An 18,450-nucleotide genomic window follows, 5' to 3' on the forward strand; every position below is an offset into this window, starting at 1 on the left:
ATAGGCAATCATCAATCACAATACCAAGATACTTGTAAGTGGAAGAGTCCATTTCAATCTTATTGGGATAGAGCGATAGTAGGGGGAAGAGGAGCAGAAAGAGAGGAATGGAGGGAGAGAGACAGAGAGAGAAAGACAGAGTCGGATGCACTGACATAAGGTTACTGTGTGTGTGTGTGTGTGTGTGTGTGTGGTGCATGGCACATGTGAATGTGGCAACAAATCTGATCTAAATTTCCCATCTACTTACTGATAATGAAGTAGAAGTCCACAAACAGCCTAACCCTGTCCAATAACCCTGTGCTACACATCCATTGTGTGGGAGCCTGTATGTGGGTGTGAATACATTTCCAGTGGGGAGAACAACAGTCCCTGTCTGATAAATTCCCCTTGCATAGCCCAGTCCGCTGACTTCCTGAATGGAGCATTAACAAGGTTTCAGTGGGCAAACTGGTCCCATGTATAATTTGGCTCCCCTGGCAGTGTGATTTAATCTCCGCTGAATGAGTTCCCGTAGCTACGGACAACCTGGGAGGGTATGTCACACAGGAGTTCCAGGAGACTGGTACCCAGGTCTGCCTTAGTTTGTACCGCTTCACCTTGTGGGTTGTATATGTGTGTGGGTTTTTGTGTGTGTGTGGGGGGGTTGTGTGTGGGTTTGTGAGTGTGTGTGTGTGGGGGGGGGGGGGTTGTGTGTGTTTGTGTGTGTGTGGAAGGGGGGGGTTATGTGTGTGTGGGTTTGGGTGTGTGTGAGGGACAGTGTGTGTGTGTGTGTGTGTGTATCTCTCAGTCCTCCTACTCACTAGACAGCGTGGGGTACAACCATTCTGCAGGCTCTCTCCCTGCTCGGCTATTAGTCATATGACATCCTCCTGCACATTTAGATCTCTCCGTTCACCAGGCGCATGCATGCACACACACGCACACACGCCTATTTTCGTCATCCCTGTTTCTCTCACTTCATCTCTGGCCTTCTATCCTTTCATATTATTTTTCTCTCCTCTCTTTCTCTCTGTTCCTCTCTCTGTGTTTTTAGTGAGAGACTGTTCTGTTTCAGTGGCCTTGTGTCTCATCATGTTTTAAAACGGTTTTGTCTCCTCATTCCTCACTGCATTCATTCACTTCCTCTCCTCCTCCCTTCACTCTCTCCATCTCCCTCCCCCCTTTCCTCCTCCGTCCTCTCCATCTCTCCATCTCCACATCTCTGCCCTCTCCCTGCCTTCCCTCCCGTCCTTTCTCTCCATATAATCCCTTCTCCCAACTCCCATTCCACTGTTTGATGACTGTTTCCCAATCATGTCCCAACCTGTTGGTCCGTCCACCTCACTCCTCCACACTCACGTGCTCTCCTCTTCCACCCCTCCTCCCTAACCGCCCTCACTTCCTCCTCAACCTCCCTACCACCTCACTCTCTCCCTTTCTTTCTCCTTCCCAAACCACCTTCCCTCCCGTCTCCCTCCCTCTCTGTCTCCCTCCCTAAACACCTACCCTCCCGTCTCCCTCTCTGTCTCCCTCCCTAAACACCTTCCCTCCCTTCTCCCTCCCTCCCTCCCTCCCTCCCTCCCTCCCGTCTCCCTCCCTCTCTGTCTCCCTCCCTAAACACCTTCCCTCCCTTCTCCCTCCCTCCCTCCCGTCTCCCTCCCTCTCTGTCTCCCTCCCTAAACACCTTCCCTCCCTTCTCCCTCCCGTCTCCCTCCCGTCTCCCTCTCTGTCTCCCTCCCTAAACACCTTCCCTCCCGTCTCCCTCCCTCTCTGTCTTGTCTTCACAGTCACTGCATCAGTCAGATTCTAGACAGTGTCCATCACATTCACCAACATGACATAGTGCATAGGGATCTGAAGGTCAGTATGTGTGGGGACCAGCTGCACTCCTCCTACCGCGCCCCCCCCCCCTGCACCTCTGCATGCCCCCCCCCCCCCGCCCACCCCCTTCTGTGTCAGTCTGCCTGTCTGTTCGTGTGTCCGTCCGTCTGTCCGGCTGGCCTTGCAAGACGGGTGAGGTCCCGTATTTGTTCCCGTCTGAGGTTCCTGCATTCTCTCCCTTCCGTGGTGTTCTTGGTACGCTCACTCACTGGCCCTCCCATCCCTCTTCTCCTTCCATCAACCCCTCACCAACCCCCCACCCCCTAGTGTACTTGGCTTCAGGGATGGTATCTCTTTCCGGGACTGTGTCCTAAATGGTTGTATCATTTTGACCAGATCCCTATGAGCGCTGAGTGCACTACGCAGTGAACAGTGGGCCATTGTAGTCGGGCGCACCTCAAGGAGCCTCATTCAGATATCCCCGTCAGGTCATCAATAAACTGTCCTCGGTTCACTCTTTTCCTTATTGCTCCTTCAGTCCTCCCCCCCTGTCTTCCTCTACCTGGCTCCAGATGTCCCAAAGCCACTTTAAGTTGTTGATTTGGTAGACTAGTGCGTGAGAAAACGACACGGCATGCGGTCAAGGTTATGTTTTATATGTAGGACTGAACAGGGACAGGAAAATCATTCGTTATTAGGGTGTCACACAGCGCTACTGCTAGTTAGGTGTCTTTTTCTGGGTCTGAAATGGCGTCCTTTTTTGTGGTGTACTAACATTTGGGTGTGAGGATCTGATCGGCAATGCATCTTCCCAACCTACAGTAGGTGTTGGGGCTCAAGCGTCTTCTAATGTCCCTTTGTGAGGTCAGTAGTTGAACAGGCAACTGTTTCAGAAACGTTGGTCTGGCTAACATCGCTGTGAAGAAAACGGTGTGAAGCAGCAGAGCATGGTGCACCTGTGTCAGGATGGATATCCCAATCTTTGATATTTCTGAGCCAGTTGTGAGTTGCTGCGTTAGAAAATTATAATAAAGATTGAAGCCTTAATGATGATGTCTCTAGTAACAGTGGATAAAAAAAGTCTACACACCCCTGTTAAAATGCCAGGTTCTTGTGATGTAAAAGAATGAGACAAAGATAAATCATGTCAGAACTTTTTCAACCTTTAATGTGACCAATAATGTGAACAATTCACTTGAAAAACAAACTGAAATCTTTGAGGGGGAACATTTTTAAACTCACAATAACCTGGTTGCATAAGTGTGCACACCCTTAAACTAATACTTTGTTGAAGCACCTTTTGATTTTTTTACAGCACTCAGTCTTTTTGGGTAGGAGTCTATTAGCATAGCACATCTTGACGTGATAATATTTGCCCACTCTTCTTTGCAAAAGTGCTCCAAATCTGTCAAGGTTGCAGGGACATCTCCTGTACACAGCCCTCTTTGGATCACCCCACTGATGTTCAATTGGATTCAGGTCTGGGCTCTGGCTGGGCCATTCCAAAACGTTAATCTTCTTCTTGTGAAGCCTTGCTTTTGCGGATTTGGATGTGTGCTTTGGGTTGTTTTCGTGCTGAAAGGTGAACTTCATCTTCAGCTTTCTAACGGACAGTTGAAGGTTTTATGCTAAAATTGCCTGGTACTTGGAACTGTTCATAATTCCCTCCACACTTACTAAGGGCCCGGTTCCAGCTGAAGAAAAACAGCCCCAAAGCATGATGCTGCCACCACCATGCTTCATTGTGGGTATGGTGTTCTTAGGGTAATGTGCAGTGTTGTTTTTGCACCAACATACCTTTTGGAATCATGGCCAAAAAGTTCAACTTTGGTTTAATCAGACCTTAACACATTTTCCCACATGCATTTGGGGGACTTGATGTTTGTTTTTGCAAACTTCAGCTGGGCTTGGATGTTTTTCTTTGTAAGAAAAGGCTTCTGTCTTGCCACCCTACCCCATAACCCATTCATATGAAGAACACGGGAGATTGTTGTCACGTATAGCACACAGCCAGTACTTGCCAGAAATTCCTGCAGTTCCTTTAATGTTGCTGTAGGCCTCTTGGAAGCCTCCTTGATCAGTTTTCTACTTGTCTTTTCATACATTTTGGAGGGACGTCCAGTTTTTGGTAATGTCTCTGTTCTGCCATATTTTCTCCACTTGATGATGACTGTCTTCATTGTGTTCCATGGTATATCTAATGCTTTGGAAATAATTTAGTTCCCTTCTCCTGACTAATATCTTTCAACAATGAGATCCCTCTGATGCTTGGGAAGTTCATTGCGGAACATGGCTTTTGCTCTGAGATGCAACTAATAAAATGTCAGGAAAATCCTACTAGAACAGCTGAACTTTATTTGTGATTAGTCAGAGTCACTTTAAATGATGGCAGGTGTGTAATGACTTATATTTAACATGAGTTTGAATGTGATTGGTTAATTATGACCACAGCCACATCCCCAGTTATAAGAGGGTGTGCACATTTATGCAGCCAGGTTATTGTAAGGTTTTTGTTTTTAATTTTTCCCCCTCGAAGATTTCAATTAGTTTTTCAATTGAATTGTTCACATTATAGGTCACATTAAAACTGGAAAAAGTTCTGAAATGATTTGTCTTTGTCTCATTCTTTTACATCACAAATACCTGGGATTTTAACCAGGGTGTGTAGACTTTTTATGTCCACTGTACATAAAGGATGCCAAAAATAATAATAACATTAATGTCAAAATGGACAGCAGAAACTCAGGGGGAAGTTTCTGTTGTAGTAGTAATGTACCTTACTATAAGTGTATCATTCAGGATTAATGTCTTTATCTCCATCCTGTCTGCTGAATTATTTGTTGAGCAGCTCAGGGCTCAGGACACATATCCAGCCATGCTACAGCATTCAACACAAAAACATCACCAATCTCTGGGAGTGTAGCTGACAGTGGATATAGTGAGCTATTCTGTTTCCATTCTCTAACATAGCTGTAGCAGGTCTGAAAATGTACGGTGACTAGGATGGTAACAGCCAGATTTGGCATAGCCTGCTGTGCAATTCTTTCAGTTTTTAGATTTTACACTGGCAATGTAAGTTGTAAGAATGTAAGAACATTTCTGTTCATTTTTTGATTTTAATGGATATATTGAAAAAAACAAAGGTAATGTAATATTAGGTACACACACACCGTGTCTGTATATATATATTCAAAATACTTTATTGTACTTAATTGGTTTTTATGTCTTGAAAGTATTTGCAAGAAAAGGGAAAATATGAAATGTGTTTCTTGCATAAGTATTATTGGTGTGAAAGCTCCCAGTTTACACAGATGAAAGAAACAAGGACTTAATTCTGAAACAGTAGGCATTTTTTCTTACAAAATGTATTTACACTCTCCATATATATAAATGCTGGTGTGACTATTCCTCATTAAGTTGGAAATCTGCACTGTTACAGGGCTAACATCTATGCAATTGCATATAAACTGAGTTAAACTCCCTTGTAACTGGAGTCCTCTCATTCTGTGATAATTTCCATGATGCTACAGAAGTTAGACATAAAGGCATACAAATTGGTAGATTAGGGATAGGGTACAAAATAATATCCAAATATTTATTATTAGCACAATTGTATTAATAATCAGGAAGTTGAAGCTGTATCACACCACCTATGCACAGCCAAGAAAAGGTTGTCCCTCAAAGCTCAATTCTCAAAGTAAGAGACTTGTAACTTAGAGGCCAATAATCACTTTGAATGAGCTACCAATTTCAGTGGCCATGTCATTAGCTCTGTATAAAATGTATATTTTTTTAGAGGGTGTGAAGAACGAAACCTAAACTCAAAGCATGTGATGTGGCAAAAGGTTTTGTAGTCAGATGTGACCAAGATAAAGGTATTTGAGCTGCCTATGCCTTTAAAACGCATCACCCCTACCATGAAGTATTGTGGTGGAAGCATCTTGTTGTGGGGATGCTTCTCATCAGCAGAGGCTGGGCATCTTGATAAAATTTTAGCAAACTACAGGGAAATGCTGCAAGAGAACTTGCTTCAGTCCATTTCAAAACGGAAGCTTAGTAGGAATTTTGTCTTGCAGGACAATGATTCTAAGCATTAAGCCAAAGCAATCTGACAAGAAAATTGGCCCGGAATCTCTTTGAGCTAAGCTTATACATAGACACTGTGAGCAAAGCGTATACATTGTTAACCCCAAAAGCTGTTCTTGTAGTAAAAGTTGGCTTTATGAAATATTGATGTGTTAAATATTTGTCCAAGTAACATATTTCAGTTTTTACTTTACCTTTTATTTCCCAACTTGAAATCCACTCTAATAAATGTTTTGTGTCAGTGTTTTAAAATAAAATATCAACCAGAACAATATTTCAACGTACCATTTTGAAATTCAGTAGTATCAATAACAGAGAAATGTACACATTTACGTTAACACATAGGTCAGTAAAAATACACCTTATGGAGTTTAAAAGCATTGTACAGGCTTAACTACCTGTGAGTCTCTCTGAGATCCTACTTAACAGTTCTTCCATTCCTGTCTGCCTGCTGATTAACTGATTGACACACTAACGGTTGGCATTATACTATGTACACGCACCCTTCCCCCCTGACTCACCCGCCAGGTCACAGAGCTGAACAGCTGATGGGGTGGGGGAGGTTTGGGTGGGGGAAACCGCACACACACACACACACACAGTGCTGTGGCCTGCGGATGTGACCTGGCTAGTATTTATTCATCTGAGACCTTTAGAAGCAAGACTAGGGATCCTAATTTATAGCCCTGAACTTTATCGCCAAGCCAGTCCCTCAGTCAATCAGCTAGCAAGCTCACAACTGCAACAGCACTCATAATATCCTCTCTGTCTCTCCTCCCGTTCATTCTCTCCTCCTATGTCTTGAGCCCTTGTATTTCACACTCTCACTGCATCTCACTGTCTCCCTCGTCTCACTGGCTTGGAGTCATTATATCTCATGAGCATTATTGGATTTCCCTGAAAATTCAATACTCTGCGCTGTGTATTTTAGACACAAGTAATGATTTACCAGCCTATTTCCGACACACGTCTTCTTCTGAAAATGTCAGCGGTCCATCAACAGAAATACTGTGAACACATATTGTCGTATTTAACGTAGGCTGTTGGAATCAGAAGTTGACATTTCTCGTGACGGATCCCAACCGGACCACGAATATATATATATATATATATATATATATATATATAATATATATTTCTTTTTTATGGCAACCTTCTACACGCATGTTTTGATGCACTCTCGCCCACCCACACACTAAAGCAGTAGTGGCGGTACATGGTCTTTCACACACACAACCCCGCAAAGTCATCCTCCTCTTTGCATTGGGCCCTGGCACCTGGCTGTGTAGTTTTCACATCCTACATGGTGGCCAACATTTGAAATTGATCAGACATTGACATGCTGTGTCAAATGGCTAGATTTCTGCACAGCTAGGGCTGCTGTTGGTATCGACGTGTCTGATCATGGTTCATTTTTAGCTGTTAGGACAGGAAGTGGCACACCTGGTCCTTTGAACACCCCCCCCCCGACTTTCAAACCCTCATAGTGCCTTCATCATCTTGGGCTGGTGATTGAAATACAGCAAAGTGAGTGATTTAGAGTTCGCCTGCAGCCAACCGTGAAATGAAGTAGCTTGTTGGAAACTTTACTGAGTAGTCACTTCATGCACCTCCCCTCTGCAGTAGAATAGAATGTCCCAATATAATTATTAATATATTGTTACACCTAGGATCCACGCTTTGCCTGTCAGGTTCAGCCCTGTGCAGGCCATAGCTACTGCTCAAAACCAAATTGCCAAACTCATAAAAGTCATCCAGTAGATATGACTTTGTCCTTTATTTAAATTTTTTATTGATCGTTTGATCATTTGATTGTTGGTCGCCTAATTGGTAGCCTGTACATTGGATAAATGGCCACTTACATTGGGCATTCCATCGTTGAAACGTTGGCAGTTCCCCACGGCTGGCTGGATGAGGGTTTGTGACAGCCAGGCAAGGTCTGTGTCTGTGTGATAGAGGTCCGGCGAGCCCCCCCCAACCCCCACCCACCCTGACCCACTCCTTCCCCTATCATACTCTGCGTTACACCCCCCTTCACCCCGTCATCAACCCCCCCCCCCCCCCCCCCCCCGCCTGTGCACGGGATTGTAGCAATGCTGCTCAGACTAACATGCGCCCCCTGGTGTTTGCATGCAGTCATTGCATCCAGCAGATCCTGGAGGCAGTGCTACACTGCCATCAAATGGGCGTGGTGCACCGGGACCTGAAGGTGAGTGACAGGTGTCGCCTTGTCTGTTTAGTGTCCCAACGCATGTGCGTCCAACTGTTGGTCCTTCAGCATTTGTATGTGTGAGTGTGTGTGTGTCTATCCTGTATTTTCGTGTTACTGTGATTGGGTTTGTTCAGTTGTAGATTGTAGCTTTAGAGAGGGGTTTGTTTTCTTGGGTGATGCTACCTTTAGCTCGTCAGACCTTTACATATGAAAGCCAATCAAAAGCAGTCGGTTGGCTGCGGTCGGACTTCCTGTCTCAAGGTCAGAATCGACTCCCACTTGGGCACCGTCTCTCTGCACCAGGCTTTATGTCTTATATGACCTTTGGCCTCTCCGGTGTTGCCCAATGCTGCTCTACTGCCCCTCCCACAAAATGAAGTCCCTCTCTTGTCCTCTTGTAAAAACTCTACCTCTCCTAGTCAGTGGAGAATGCCAGTGTGCATGCATGCTAGGCTAGCAAACTGATCTGTTTCTTTTATGCTATGTTATGCTATATTTGTTCTGCTATGATGTACTCTCTTATACTAAGGTGTCCTATGTTATGCTAATGCTATGATGGACTATGGATTTTCAAATGGATATCCCTTTAACTAGTTTGTCTCCTCGGCGCTTCCAGTGGAGTTGTATAAGCACCCAGCAACTGTCTGTACTGTAGGGGAAAACTACTGGAGCAGAAGTTGTTGCCTTTGGCGTTCACTGATTCTACTGAGATTGGCTTGCGGCCTGGGCAATCATGTCCTATTATGTCCTATCCTGAGAGTGTGTGTGTGTCCTTAAATGTGTGTGTTCGGATGCCTCTACTTTTGCATTCTTGTTTTGCACGATGCTGTCAGTGTGTCCGTCAATGCGCTAGTCTGGCGCTGTAATTAATGCTAAGGCCAGTTCCCTGGGCAGTGGCAGAATTCCTCCTGAAGTAGACTGGTGTTTATCAGAAGTGTTGTGGCTATTTCTTTATTTAGCTGCCACACCTATCGGGTTACAGCCCGGAGCACTGGGGTAATTCACCCAATAGGTCATTGCATGAAGCTCCCGAGCGTGTCTGAGCGGCCAGAAGATCGCTCCGATATCGGATGAGTGATTCAGACAGAAACAAACGTGGGGACAACGAGGCAGTTCTGAATAATGGGTCCATGGGTAAAGTCAAGCTGGCCCATGAAGAAGACTTTCTTTGTTAAAGTCCCTTAACAAAGAAAGTAGGCCCCTGACAGAATTCGGGGTTGATTGTCTGGGTCCGAAGCGAGTTATGGGGACAGTTGACAGTGACAGTATGAGGCGCTGACAGAGCTCAACCGATACTGCCGACAACTAGGGATTAATTACAATTCTTTCTTGGTCGATTTGGTCGTAATATCACAGTATAACTAGCTTATGTAACGACACTCGAGTCAGAAATTCTCCCAGCCTCAGCCTGAGTCTTTGTCAGTCAGGGTAGATGACTTCACCCAGTGTCTGGTTTCCCACTACGGTCGTCAGTCTGCTTAAATTGGAGTGCCCTTTCAACTGCCTGGCTGTCTGGCTGTCTTTCGGCCTGGCTGCCTGTTTCTCCTGTTCCTCCTCTCACCTCGCCTCCACTTCCTGAGAGAGGATCTGAGCAGATTCCTGTCTGGAATTCGGCAGCAGTTTCTTCTCCACTCCTGAGAAAGAAAAGGCGCCGAGAATTAGAGAGAGAGGGAGAGAGAAGGAGAAGAGAGAGGGAGAGAGAGCTGGGAATCGTTCCATCCCAAACACCCACACACAGGCCCTCACTGCTCTCCAGTGGCAGCACTCTCTGTCTCTCTCCCTCTGTCTTTCTCTCTCTCATTTCTCTCTCTCTTTATCTCTCTTCCTCTGTCTCTCTCTATCTGTCTTTCTTTCTCTCTCGTTGTCTTGCTCACCCTCACCTAACCCACTTACTAACCACCAGCTTGTGCTGCTACGCTGTGTGTATATGTGCGTGTGTGTTATGTACGCTTGTGTGTGTGTGTGTGTGTGTGTGTGAAGGACGGAAGGACCTGGATTTGTGTGCTGCTGCAGAGGGCCGCTGTTACGTGATGTACAAAGAAAGATGTCTGCGTGTGTGCGTCTGTCCGTGTGCTCGTGGATCGGTTCTGTGTGCTTGAGCGTGTGGCCTGGATATGGCGGGTCCGTCCACCTATTCTTAATGCAAATTCCTCCCACAACCATAGAGGGGATTATACCACGCTGCAGCATTGGCAAGTTTCAACTCACAAATGCATAAACCCTGAATCATATGAGTAAACCCTGAATCATATGAGTAAACCCTAAATCAAATGAGTAAACCCTGAATCATATGAGTAAACCCTGAATCATATGAGTAAACCCTGAATCATATGAGTAAACCCTGAATCAAATGCGTAAACCCTGAATCCAATGAGTAAACCCTGAATCCAATGAGTAAACCCTGAATCAAATGAGAAAACCCTGAATCATATGAGTAAACCCTGAATCATATGAGTAAACCCTGAATCAAATGCGTAAACCCTGAATCCAATGAGTGAACCCTGAATCAAATGAGAAAACCCTGAATCAAATGAGCAAACCCTGAATCAAATGAGCAAACCCTGAACCAAATTAGTAACCCTGAATCATATGAGTAAACCCTGAATCATATGAGTAAACCCTGAATCATATGATTGAGCTGAGAGAACGATGACACAAAGTAACGCTTCCCCCTCAGCCAGATTAGTCCCTCTCTCTTTCGTTCTCCCTTTCTTTCGTTCCCTCATTCCCTCTTTCTCTATCCTTGGCACTCTCTTTCTCCTATTTCCCAATTCTTTTCACACCCTCTCGCTGCGTCTTCTCTCTCTTTCCCTGTCTTTCCCTTTCTCTGCGTTTTACCTCTTTCATTCTGTTTCCATTTATTTTTTTTCTTCTTCTCAGCATCATGGAGACCCGGCTCTGTGGCTATATGTATTTCTCACTGCCCCAAATGCAGAGTTATGTTTCCTGCACCTCCAATCAAGTCATTGAAAGAGGGAGAGAGAAGTAAACGGTTGAAGGGGGAGCTGTGAGGGAGTGAGGGGTGAAGAGAGAGAATGAGGAAAGAGAAAGATGGAGTGAGGGAAGCGAGGGATGAAGGAGGACACAGGGAGGAAGACAAACTGGTGGTACTACAGTGCGGGTTAACGTGGCTCTGTTCACAGTGTCAATACGCACCATCGGTGGGTTTGTGAAGGGAACAGTAAACGCACATCCAAGGTTCATGTCATTTCGGCAGGCTTAAGTAAAACATCAAAAGGGGCCAGAGATCTGTCAAGAAACAGTGGAATGCTTTTTTTCCTCCTGACATGGACGGAACCAGAATGTCTTTGACCCAGGCTCTATCTAGTTGAATAGGTTTGATGTTTGTATGTCAGGTTTAGGGCAAAGGTCGGCAACTATGTTTGGCCTAGGATTAATTATGTTCTAGCTACTGGTTGGCCCTCACCCAGTTCACAGTCTTTGCACTAGAATCTTATTTGTTTCAGGTAACCTGACATTATTTAAATAAAACGATGACAACATCATGCTGTCCGGTTATGCTTATAGATGCCTCTATTCAAATTGTTTAAAGTGACCTTTCCAACCAGAGGCCAACAGGGAAAAATGTAAGCTTCAACTGCTGGTTGGTTCATTAACCCAGAAGTATTACACTGTAATACAGTGTATTATAGTGTGATACTTCTCTAAAAGTGGCATAGGGTATCATTGTCTTCAGAATGTGAACAGCTGATCAATAAATAGCTGTACATGTTTTGTCCTCTCAAACAGAACAGCACGTTGTCAGAATAACATAGAGACCAAGCAAAAACGTTGCTGTATATTTCGCACAGATCGAGAGGGAGCCAGATGAATCACCACATGGTGTATAGATCTTAAGGGTCATCATCTCTACTCCCTCTGGGGACAGGAAGCCCAGCGGCCAGGCAATAGAAGCCTATGGAGAGAGATTGGAACTAGGGCGACATTCTGCCAATTTTATCATCATTGAAACATCTGACCTCAATAAAGTTTTTCTGTGCTGTAAATTATCAACCGGGTGTGTTTAATCCTGAATGCTGATAGCCGCAGTATATGACCGTAAACCAAAGCATGACATCAAATCTCACCCTGTGATGTGTCGTGCCTAAGGACAGCTTTTAGTCATGGTATATTGGTCGTATACCACATGCTTTGTTGCTTAAATGTAATACAAACGCAGCATTACATGCTGCTTTTCTACTTAAAGATTAAGATTATTCTTAAGTAACATATGTCAACATTACTGGAATTTAATGATGAGTTTTATAGGCACTTTAATTAAAAAAGCATGACTATATATACTGGCTATATAAGTACGCTGAACAACCATTGCATTAAACACATCCAAGTTCTTCAGATTTGCAAACATTAGAGCAATATGAACTAAGGAATGGAATAGAGGTGACATAGTTCTACTGTGTGGATTGATGTTAGGTACTGTAGGTCTGCAGTGCAGTGTGAGAGAGAGGGAGGGAGGCCAAGGAAGAGAGCAAGACAGAAGAGCGAGGCAGAGAAAAAGTGGAGAGAGAGGCCAAGAAAAAGAGAGAGGGGGCCATTGGGGATAGCAGCCCATTATTAGAGCCTTTTTGACAAAGAAGAATGAGGCTGTTCTATCTGGGACAGAGAGAGAGGGTGGATAGCTGAGTAGGGAAGGAGGGAGAGAGTCAATTAGGGGAGACACCATCAGCTCTCCACACCACAGCCCGAACCGCTACACCCTGATCAGCTCGCTAAACCCTAAAAAACATGATATAGTAAAACAATCACTTTATGTCGCTATGTACATATCCCTTTCTGTACCTAGCATTTCAAAAACCAACAGCTGGAGGCAGGGCTTTCTCACGTAAAGCTCTGCTATGGTGAAACGATCTGCCAATTAATGTGGGATACACAGACTCAGTCTCAACCTTGAAGTGTCTACCAAAGACTCATCTCTTCAGTAGGGTCTGTGATTTAGTGTAGTCTGAAGGTGAACGCCTTTGCCTGGTGGGCTCTCCTCTCCCCTGGGATGTCCTCTCAAAAGCTATTCCTTTGCCGCTCGCCACCCCTAAGTCCCATGATAATGAACTTTTGTGGGCTATACTCAGAACTCTGTCAGGGTGGTTGTGGACAGTTGGTATTCCTTTGGTCTGGTCCTGGCGAAGTGGGTGGAGCTCTTATATCCTGACATAAAGCTTTTGGGTCCAACTGATGCTCTCTAGCCTCAGGAATACCTGGACTGACGACTCCTAGATGACCGAAGTCCAACGTCCTCCTGTTCGTAATGCAGATCTACAACCCCATTTCCCAAGAAGTTGGGATGCTGTGTAAAATGTAAAAAAAAAACAGACCAAACAACTGAATGCAATGATGTGCAAATCATTTAAACTGTGTATTCAATGGATAGTAGTACAGAGACAACATATAAAATATTGAAACTGAGAAATCTTATTGTTTTTTGAAAAATGCATGCCCACTTTGAATTTGACCCCTCTCTAGTTTCTTTGAAGTTTTTCCTAGCCACTGTGCATCAATCTTTGTTGCTTGCTCTGAGGGGTTCAGGCTTGGTTTTATGCAAAAGCACTTTGTGACAAATGGTGATCTCAAAAAGGCTTTATAAAACACTTTGATTTCATTGACTTACACAAACCGCTAATGTTACTTTGTGTTACGTAGCTGCTAGTGGTAAACAACATGTAAGGACAGTATAAAATAAATATATGAAAAGTAGACATTCTTTTATTTACAGGTGACCACAAGATAGTTTCATCAGAGTTATTGAATTGCAACAGAAAGAAAAAAAAAAAAAAACTGTGACTTGTCAATCAATTGAGGCGCTGGCAAAAACGTAAATTGCGTCTCACCATACGTGCTAAAGATTGTGTTCCGTTGTGTGCGAGTGACCCTTTGTTGTGTTGTTGTATTAAACCTGTGTGTTTTCAGTCACCGTTCCTGTGTGTGTGTGTGTGGGGCCCTCTGCTGTGCTTTGGACACGCGTAACGTCCTTCCCTCCTCACGCCACAGGAGTGTTTTGGTTTGTTTGTCCATCCCTCTGTCTGTCTGTCCAGTCTCCCCCTCCGGCTGCGTCTCTTCTAGTTCCAAGCAGGAGTAACCATAGCGCCCCTCTCCTCTTCCCCTCTCCCCCTCCCCTCCCAGCCAGAGAATCTACTCCTCGCCAGCAAATGCAAGAACGCTGCGGTCAAGCTGGCCGACTTTGGCCTAGCCATTGAGGTGCAGGGGGACCAGCAGGCCTGGTTTGGTATGTTCCCAGACTAGAATCTGATCCTGGATCTGTGCTTCTGGTTGCTTACTGCGTCAGCTTGTGTCCAATGTTTAATCATCCCACTATGGGGAATTGTTAAGTGGTAAGGTTTAATGGTGAAATGTCTCTGTGTGTGTGTGTTGTAGGATTTGCTGGAACACCGGGATACCTGTCCCCTGAGGTTCTGAGAAAAGAGGCATATGGCAAACCTGTGGACATCTGGGCCTGTGGTGAGCATCTCACACGTTTACACACACGTTTACACACACACACCCAGAAATCCCACACATATGATATAGACTCACAACCAGACACAAAAATAACAAATTACTCATATTAAAAATGCTGATTCTATGTGTTCTGTCCATCTGTGTTTTTGTTCTCTCTCCGTCAGGGGTGATTCTGTATATTCTGCTGGTGGGCTACCCTCCCTTCTGGGACGAGGATCAGCACAAGCTGTACCAGCAGATCAAAGCCGGGGCGTATGATGTGAGTTGTATGGGATGGGGACGGACTGGGTCATCCATTTTTTTTTCTTATATTTCGGTCTAACTGACTTTATATATCAATATGATCAGGTCTTTTTCCATTGGATTGAACCACAGCTGCTGGACACTGGTGACCTCTCCTGTGCGGATGTGTCCTCTCCTCTTCTTTTGTGCTCTCGTTCCCTTCACACTCCTCCTGAACTTTTCCGTCTCTTTGCAATCTGTTTGTGGTCCTTAACTCCTTTTTCTGTTCTTCTCCCTCTTTTCTCTTCTTCCACCTCACCTTGCTTGGCATTCCCACAATCCCTGTTTTTTCCTCCAGTCTATTCCCAGCTACACCCACGCACCCTGGTTTCTTTTTTAGTAGTCTGTCTTACGTAACCAAATCACCTCATCTATATTTCAGAGGAGCCGGAAAGTGCCTTGGGTACCTTTGTCCCTTCTTAAGGAAATGTCTTGGGATGCAACTGAACGACAGTGATGGCGTTTAACACTCAGACACCCAATTAGATGATCAAAAGACACATGGTCCTGGACGTTTCGCTGTTACATCCAAATTTGCTAAATCTACTTGTTAAAATGCATTACTTATAAAGTACACTTTGTCTCAGTAAGGAGGCAGGAAACAGTACACTTTTACAGCATGTCCATAAAAGTATATTACATTTACCATTTAAATCATTTAGCTGAACCTCATCTCTGGAACGACTGAGAGCGGTGAGTGCATACATTTGCCTACCGGCCGCACATGGGAATCGAACCAACAATTCGAATGCGTCCCAAGATACGTGTTGTACTTACTGAGTGTGGGCGTTTATCTGGCTGAAGTGTCTGCTGGCTTCAATCTTGCCCTGACTTACTTATTTGAATGATCATTCAATCTAATAGATAGGCCAGAGAGTCCACTCACCAGGACCAGTTGAGAGGGGTGGAACATGGTGACAACTGCAGTGAGTCCAGATGTGTAGAAACTGATCAAGCCTGTGTGTGTGTGTGTGTGTGTGCGTGTGTGTGTGTGTGTGTGTGTGTGTACGCGCCTGTAGTTCCCCTCCCCAGAGTGGGACACAGTCACTCCAGAAGCCAAGAACCTGATCAACCAGATGTTGACCATCAACCCTGCCAAGAGGATCACTGCCCAGGAGGCTCTCAAACACCCATGGGTCTGCGTAAGTGACCATGTTGTATCCAGGCTAGATACTCCTACACACATGCACACACACACACACACACAGAGGCACAGAGAACTGACCTACGTTTTTGAAATTGGACACACGAGGTTAATTTCCAATTCATTTCCAATATGTTTGTATCACTCTCTTTCTCTCCTGTTCACTCTCCCTGTTGTCATCCCCCTTTCTCTTTTCCTAACAGCAACGTTCTACGGTGGCGTCCATGATGCACAGACAGGAGACTGTGGAGTGCCTGAAGAAGTTCAATGCCAGGAGAAAACTCAAGGTCTGTGTCTCACCGTGGTATTCTGTGTCTGTTTTCATTTGTTTGCCAGGGTCTTTGAGACCTGTGTTTTGTGGCCTTGGGAGGCACAGCGGTCTGTGCTGCATATTTACTCCCCGAACAATAAAGAAAACATGATGCGTATATATACATGGCTTTCCGAAGGGATTCAGATCCCTTCATTTTTTAAAGATTTTATTTGGAATTGATTTACTATTTTTATTTGCAATCACTCTGAACACATTACCTCATAATGACTAAGTTGCAATTTTTGGCAACTGACTGGAAATAAAATAACTAAAATATCTAATGTACATAATTATTTCAAGTATACCAGAAATCCCTAAAAATACAGTGCTGAAACAAAAAGGAGAATTCTGAGAGAAGCTACAGAGAAGAAACAATGCCATGTGAAGGAGCTTCAGAGTTAATTGGCTGTGAGTGGAGTAATGATACACCAGTCAACCATATCTAGACCTCTGCATAACACAGGCCTGTATGGGAGGGTGGCAACAAAGAAGCCTTTACTCAAAAAGTACCATCTGAAAGCACATTTGGAGTTTGCCACAAGCATCAGAGTGACCCAGGCGTTATATGGGAAAATATATTTTTTTTGTCTGATGAGACCAAGATCAAGCTTTTTGGCAAAAATGTAGTGTTATATGCGATGCAAACCTAACACTGGCCATGCCTCGACACACACCATTATACTGTAAAAGTGAAGTGAGGGTGCAGCATCATGCTGTGGGGATGCTTCTAGTCATGCAGGGACTGGGCATCTTGTAAATACTAAAGGGAAAATGGATAAAGCAAAACACTAGGAAATACTGCAAGGAGAAAATTCACCTTGCAGGGCAATAATCCCAAGCACAAGGCCAAAGCTACATTGGAGTTGCTCAAGAACAAAAAGGTGAATGTCCAGTCCATTCTGACCTCAGTCTGCTTTAGAATCTGTGGCACATCTTTGAAAATTGCTGTCCAACCAATCTGAACAACAAGGAGCATATGTAAGAAGAATGTAATAAAATACTTAGTGGCTCTACCAAATTTGTGTAAGGGTTATATACTCATACAAACAACATATTTCAAATATCACCTTATAATTAAAACAGTATTTTCACTGTTTTAAAATTAAATCTCAAACAGAAAGAATGAAATGTCAATGTCCTATCTGTAATTTTGTTAAATGTGTCAATTGGCCAGAGATCCTAAAGTTATTCCACTCTATATGCAGTACATGTATATTAATATGACATTTATAATTATATACAGTATAATATGAAGCTTTCCCCATGCTAGCGTGCATTGTTGAGTAGATCCCTGTCAATTCAAAGTGGTCTCAGTTTGACCCTCTACTCCTTTTCTGTCCCCTCTTCTCCTCCCCTCTCTTTTCCTCTCCTTTCCTGTCATCACCCAGGGGGCCGTTCTTACCGCTATGCTGGTTTCGAGGAACTTCTCTGGTAAGTGTTGAGTCACCAGACACCTCATATTTGCTCTGTGTGAGACCTGCTGGGTTTGGGGCTCTGGCAAGATGTAGATCCAGTTCCAGGAATAGCTAACCCTCCCCAAAGTCAAGGAGTTAAATGCTATTGACGGGATGCACACAGAGTTCCTGCTTTTTAGTTGGTGCTTTTGTGTGTTGATTTCAATGACCATTTGAATCCAGTAATTAATATGTACTTCTGCATAGACTGTATGTATATTTTATTATGCTACACAATCAACAGAATGAGGGTTTTTTCTGTCTGGTTGGCTGTCTGGCTGGCTGTCTGGCTGGCTGTCTGGGAGATTGGTGCTTAGGGGAACATGAATGACTTTGATCATAACAACAGTCTTTTAAATTGTAAGATGATCTGAGGTGAGCATATAGTAGCACACCTGTGGCACACCTGCCAGCTGCGTCACTCCTCAACTTGTCAGGACAAGTAGACATTATAAGAGAGGTCAAACTGGGATAAGTCACCCAGGGGGATGAGAGAAAAGACAAATAGAGACAAGAGAGATGGATGAGAGAACAAGGGATACGGTAGAAAGGGCAGATGAGGATGATGGATTGGAGGAGGGGTTACTAATTGAGATTAGTCAAAATGTGGGAAAGAAAGAGCAGGGAAAAGAGAAGGGAAAGAGAGGAAGAGAGAGAAAAGGATGCAATGAAGAGAATGAAAGAA

At 44.3% G+C, this 18,450-nt stretch overlaps 1 protein-coding gene across 40 annotated transcripts in view; it reads left to right on the forward strand.

Moving 5' to 3' along the window:
- camk2b1 (calcium/calmodulin-dependent protein kinase (CaM kinase) II beta 1) overlaps window positions 1–18,450 on the forward strand; it is an 80,365-nt gene that overhangs the window by 20,071 nt on the left and 41,844 nt on the right. For 26 of the 40 annotated variants that reach the window (XM_029124729.2, XM_029124742.2, XM_029124733.2 and 23 more), the window contains exons 6-12: window positions 1,770–1,842; window positions 14,237–14,339; window positions 14,489–14,572; window positions 14,737–14,831; window positions 15,874–15,996; window positions 16,202–16,285; window positions 17,700–17,742. In XM_029124729.2, coding sequence (XP_028980562.1) covers window positions 1,770–1,842; window positions 14,237–14,339; window positions 14,489–14,572; window positions 14,737–14,831; window positions 15,874–15,996; window positions 16,202–16,285; window positions 17,700–17,742 — 605 coding nt within the window. Of the gene's footprint in view, window positions 1–1,769; window positions 1,843–8,025; window positions 8,099–14,236; window positions 14,340–14,488; window positions 14,573–14,736; window positions 14,832–15,873; window positions 15,997–16,201; window positions 16,286–17,699; window positions 17,743–18,450 lie in introns of those variants that run through there. The other 14 variants (XM_020052547.3, XM_020052548.3, XM_020052551.3 and 11 more) reach the window with 2 other exon arrangements.

Source organism: Esox lucius, chromosome 13 (assembly GCF_011004845.1).
Source record: "Esox lucius isolate fEsoLuc1 chromosome 13, fEsoLuc1.pri, whole genome shotgun sequence".
NCBI classification, from domain to species: domain Eukaryota; kingdom Metazoa; phylum Chordata; class Actinopteri; order Esociformes; family Esocidae; genus Esox; species Esox lucius.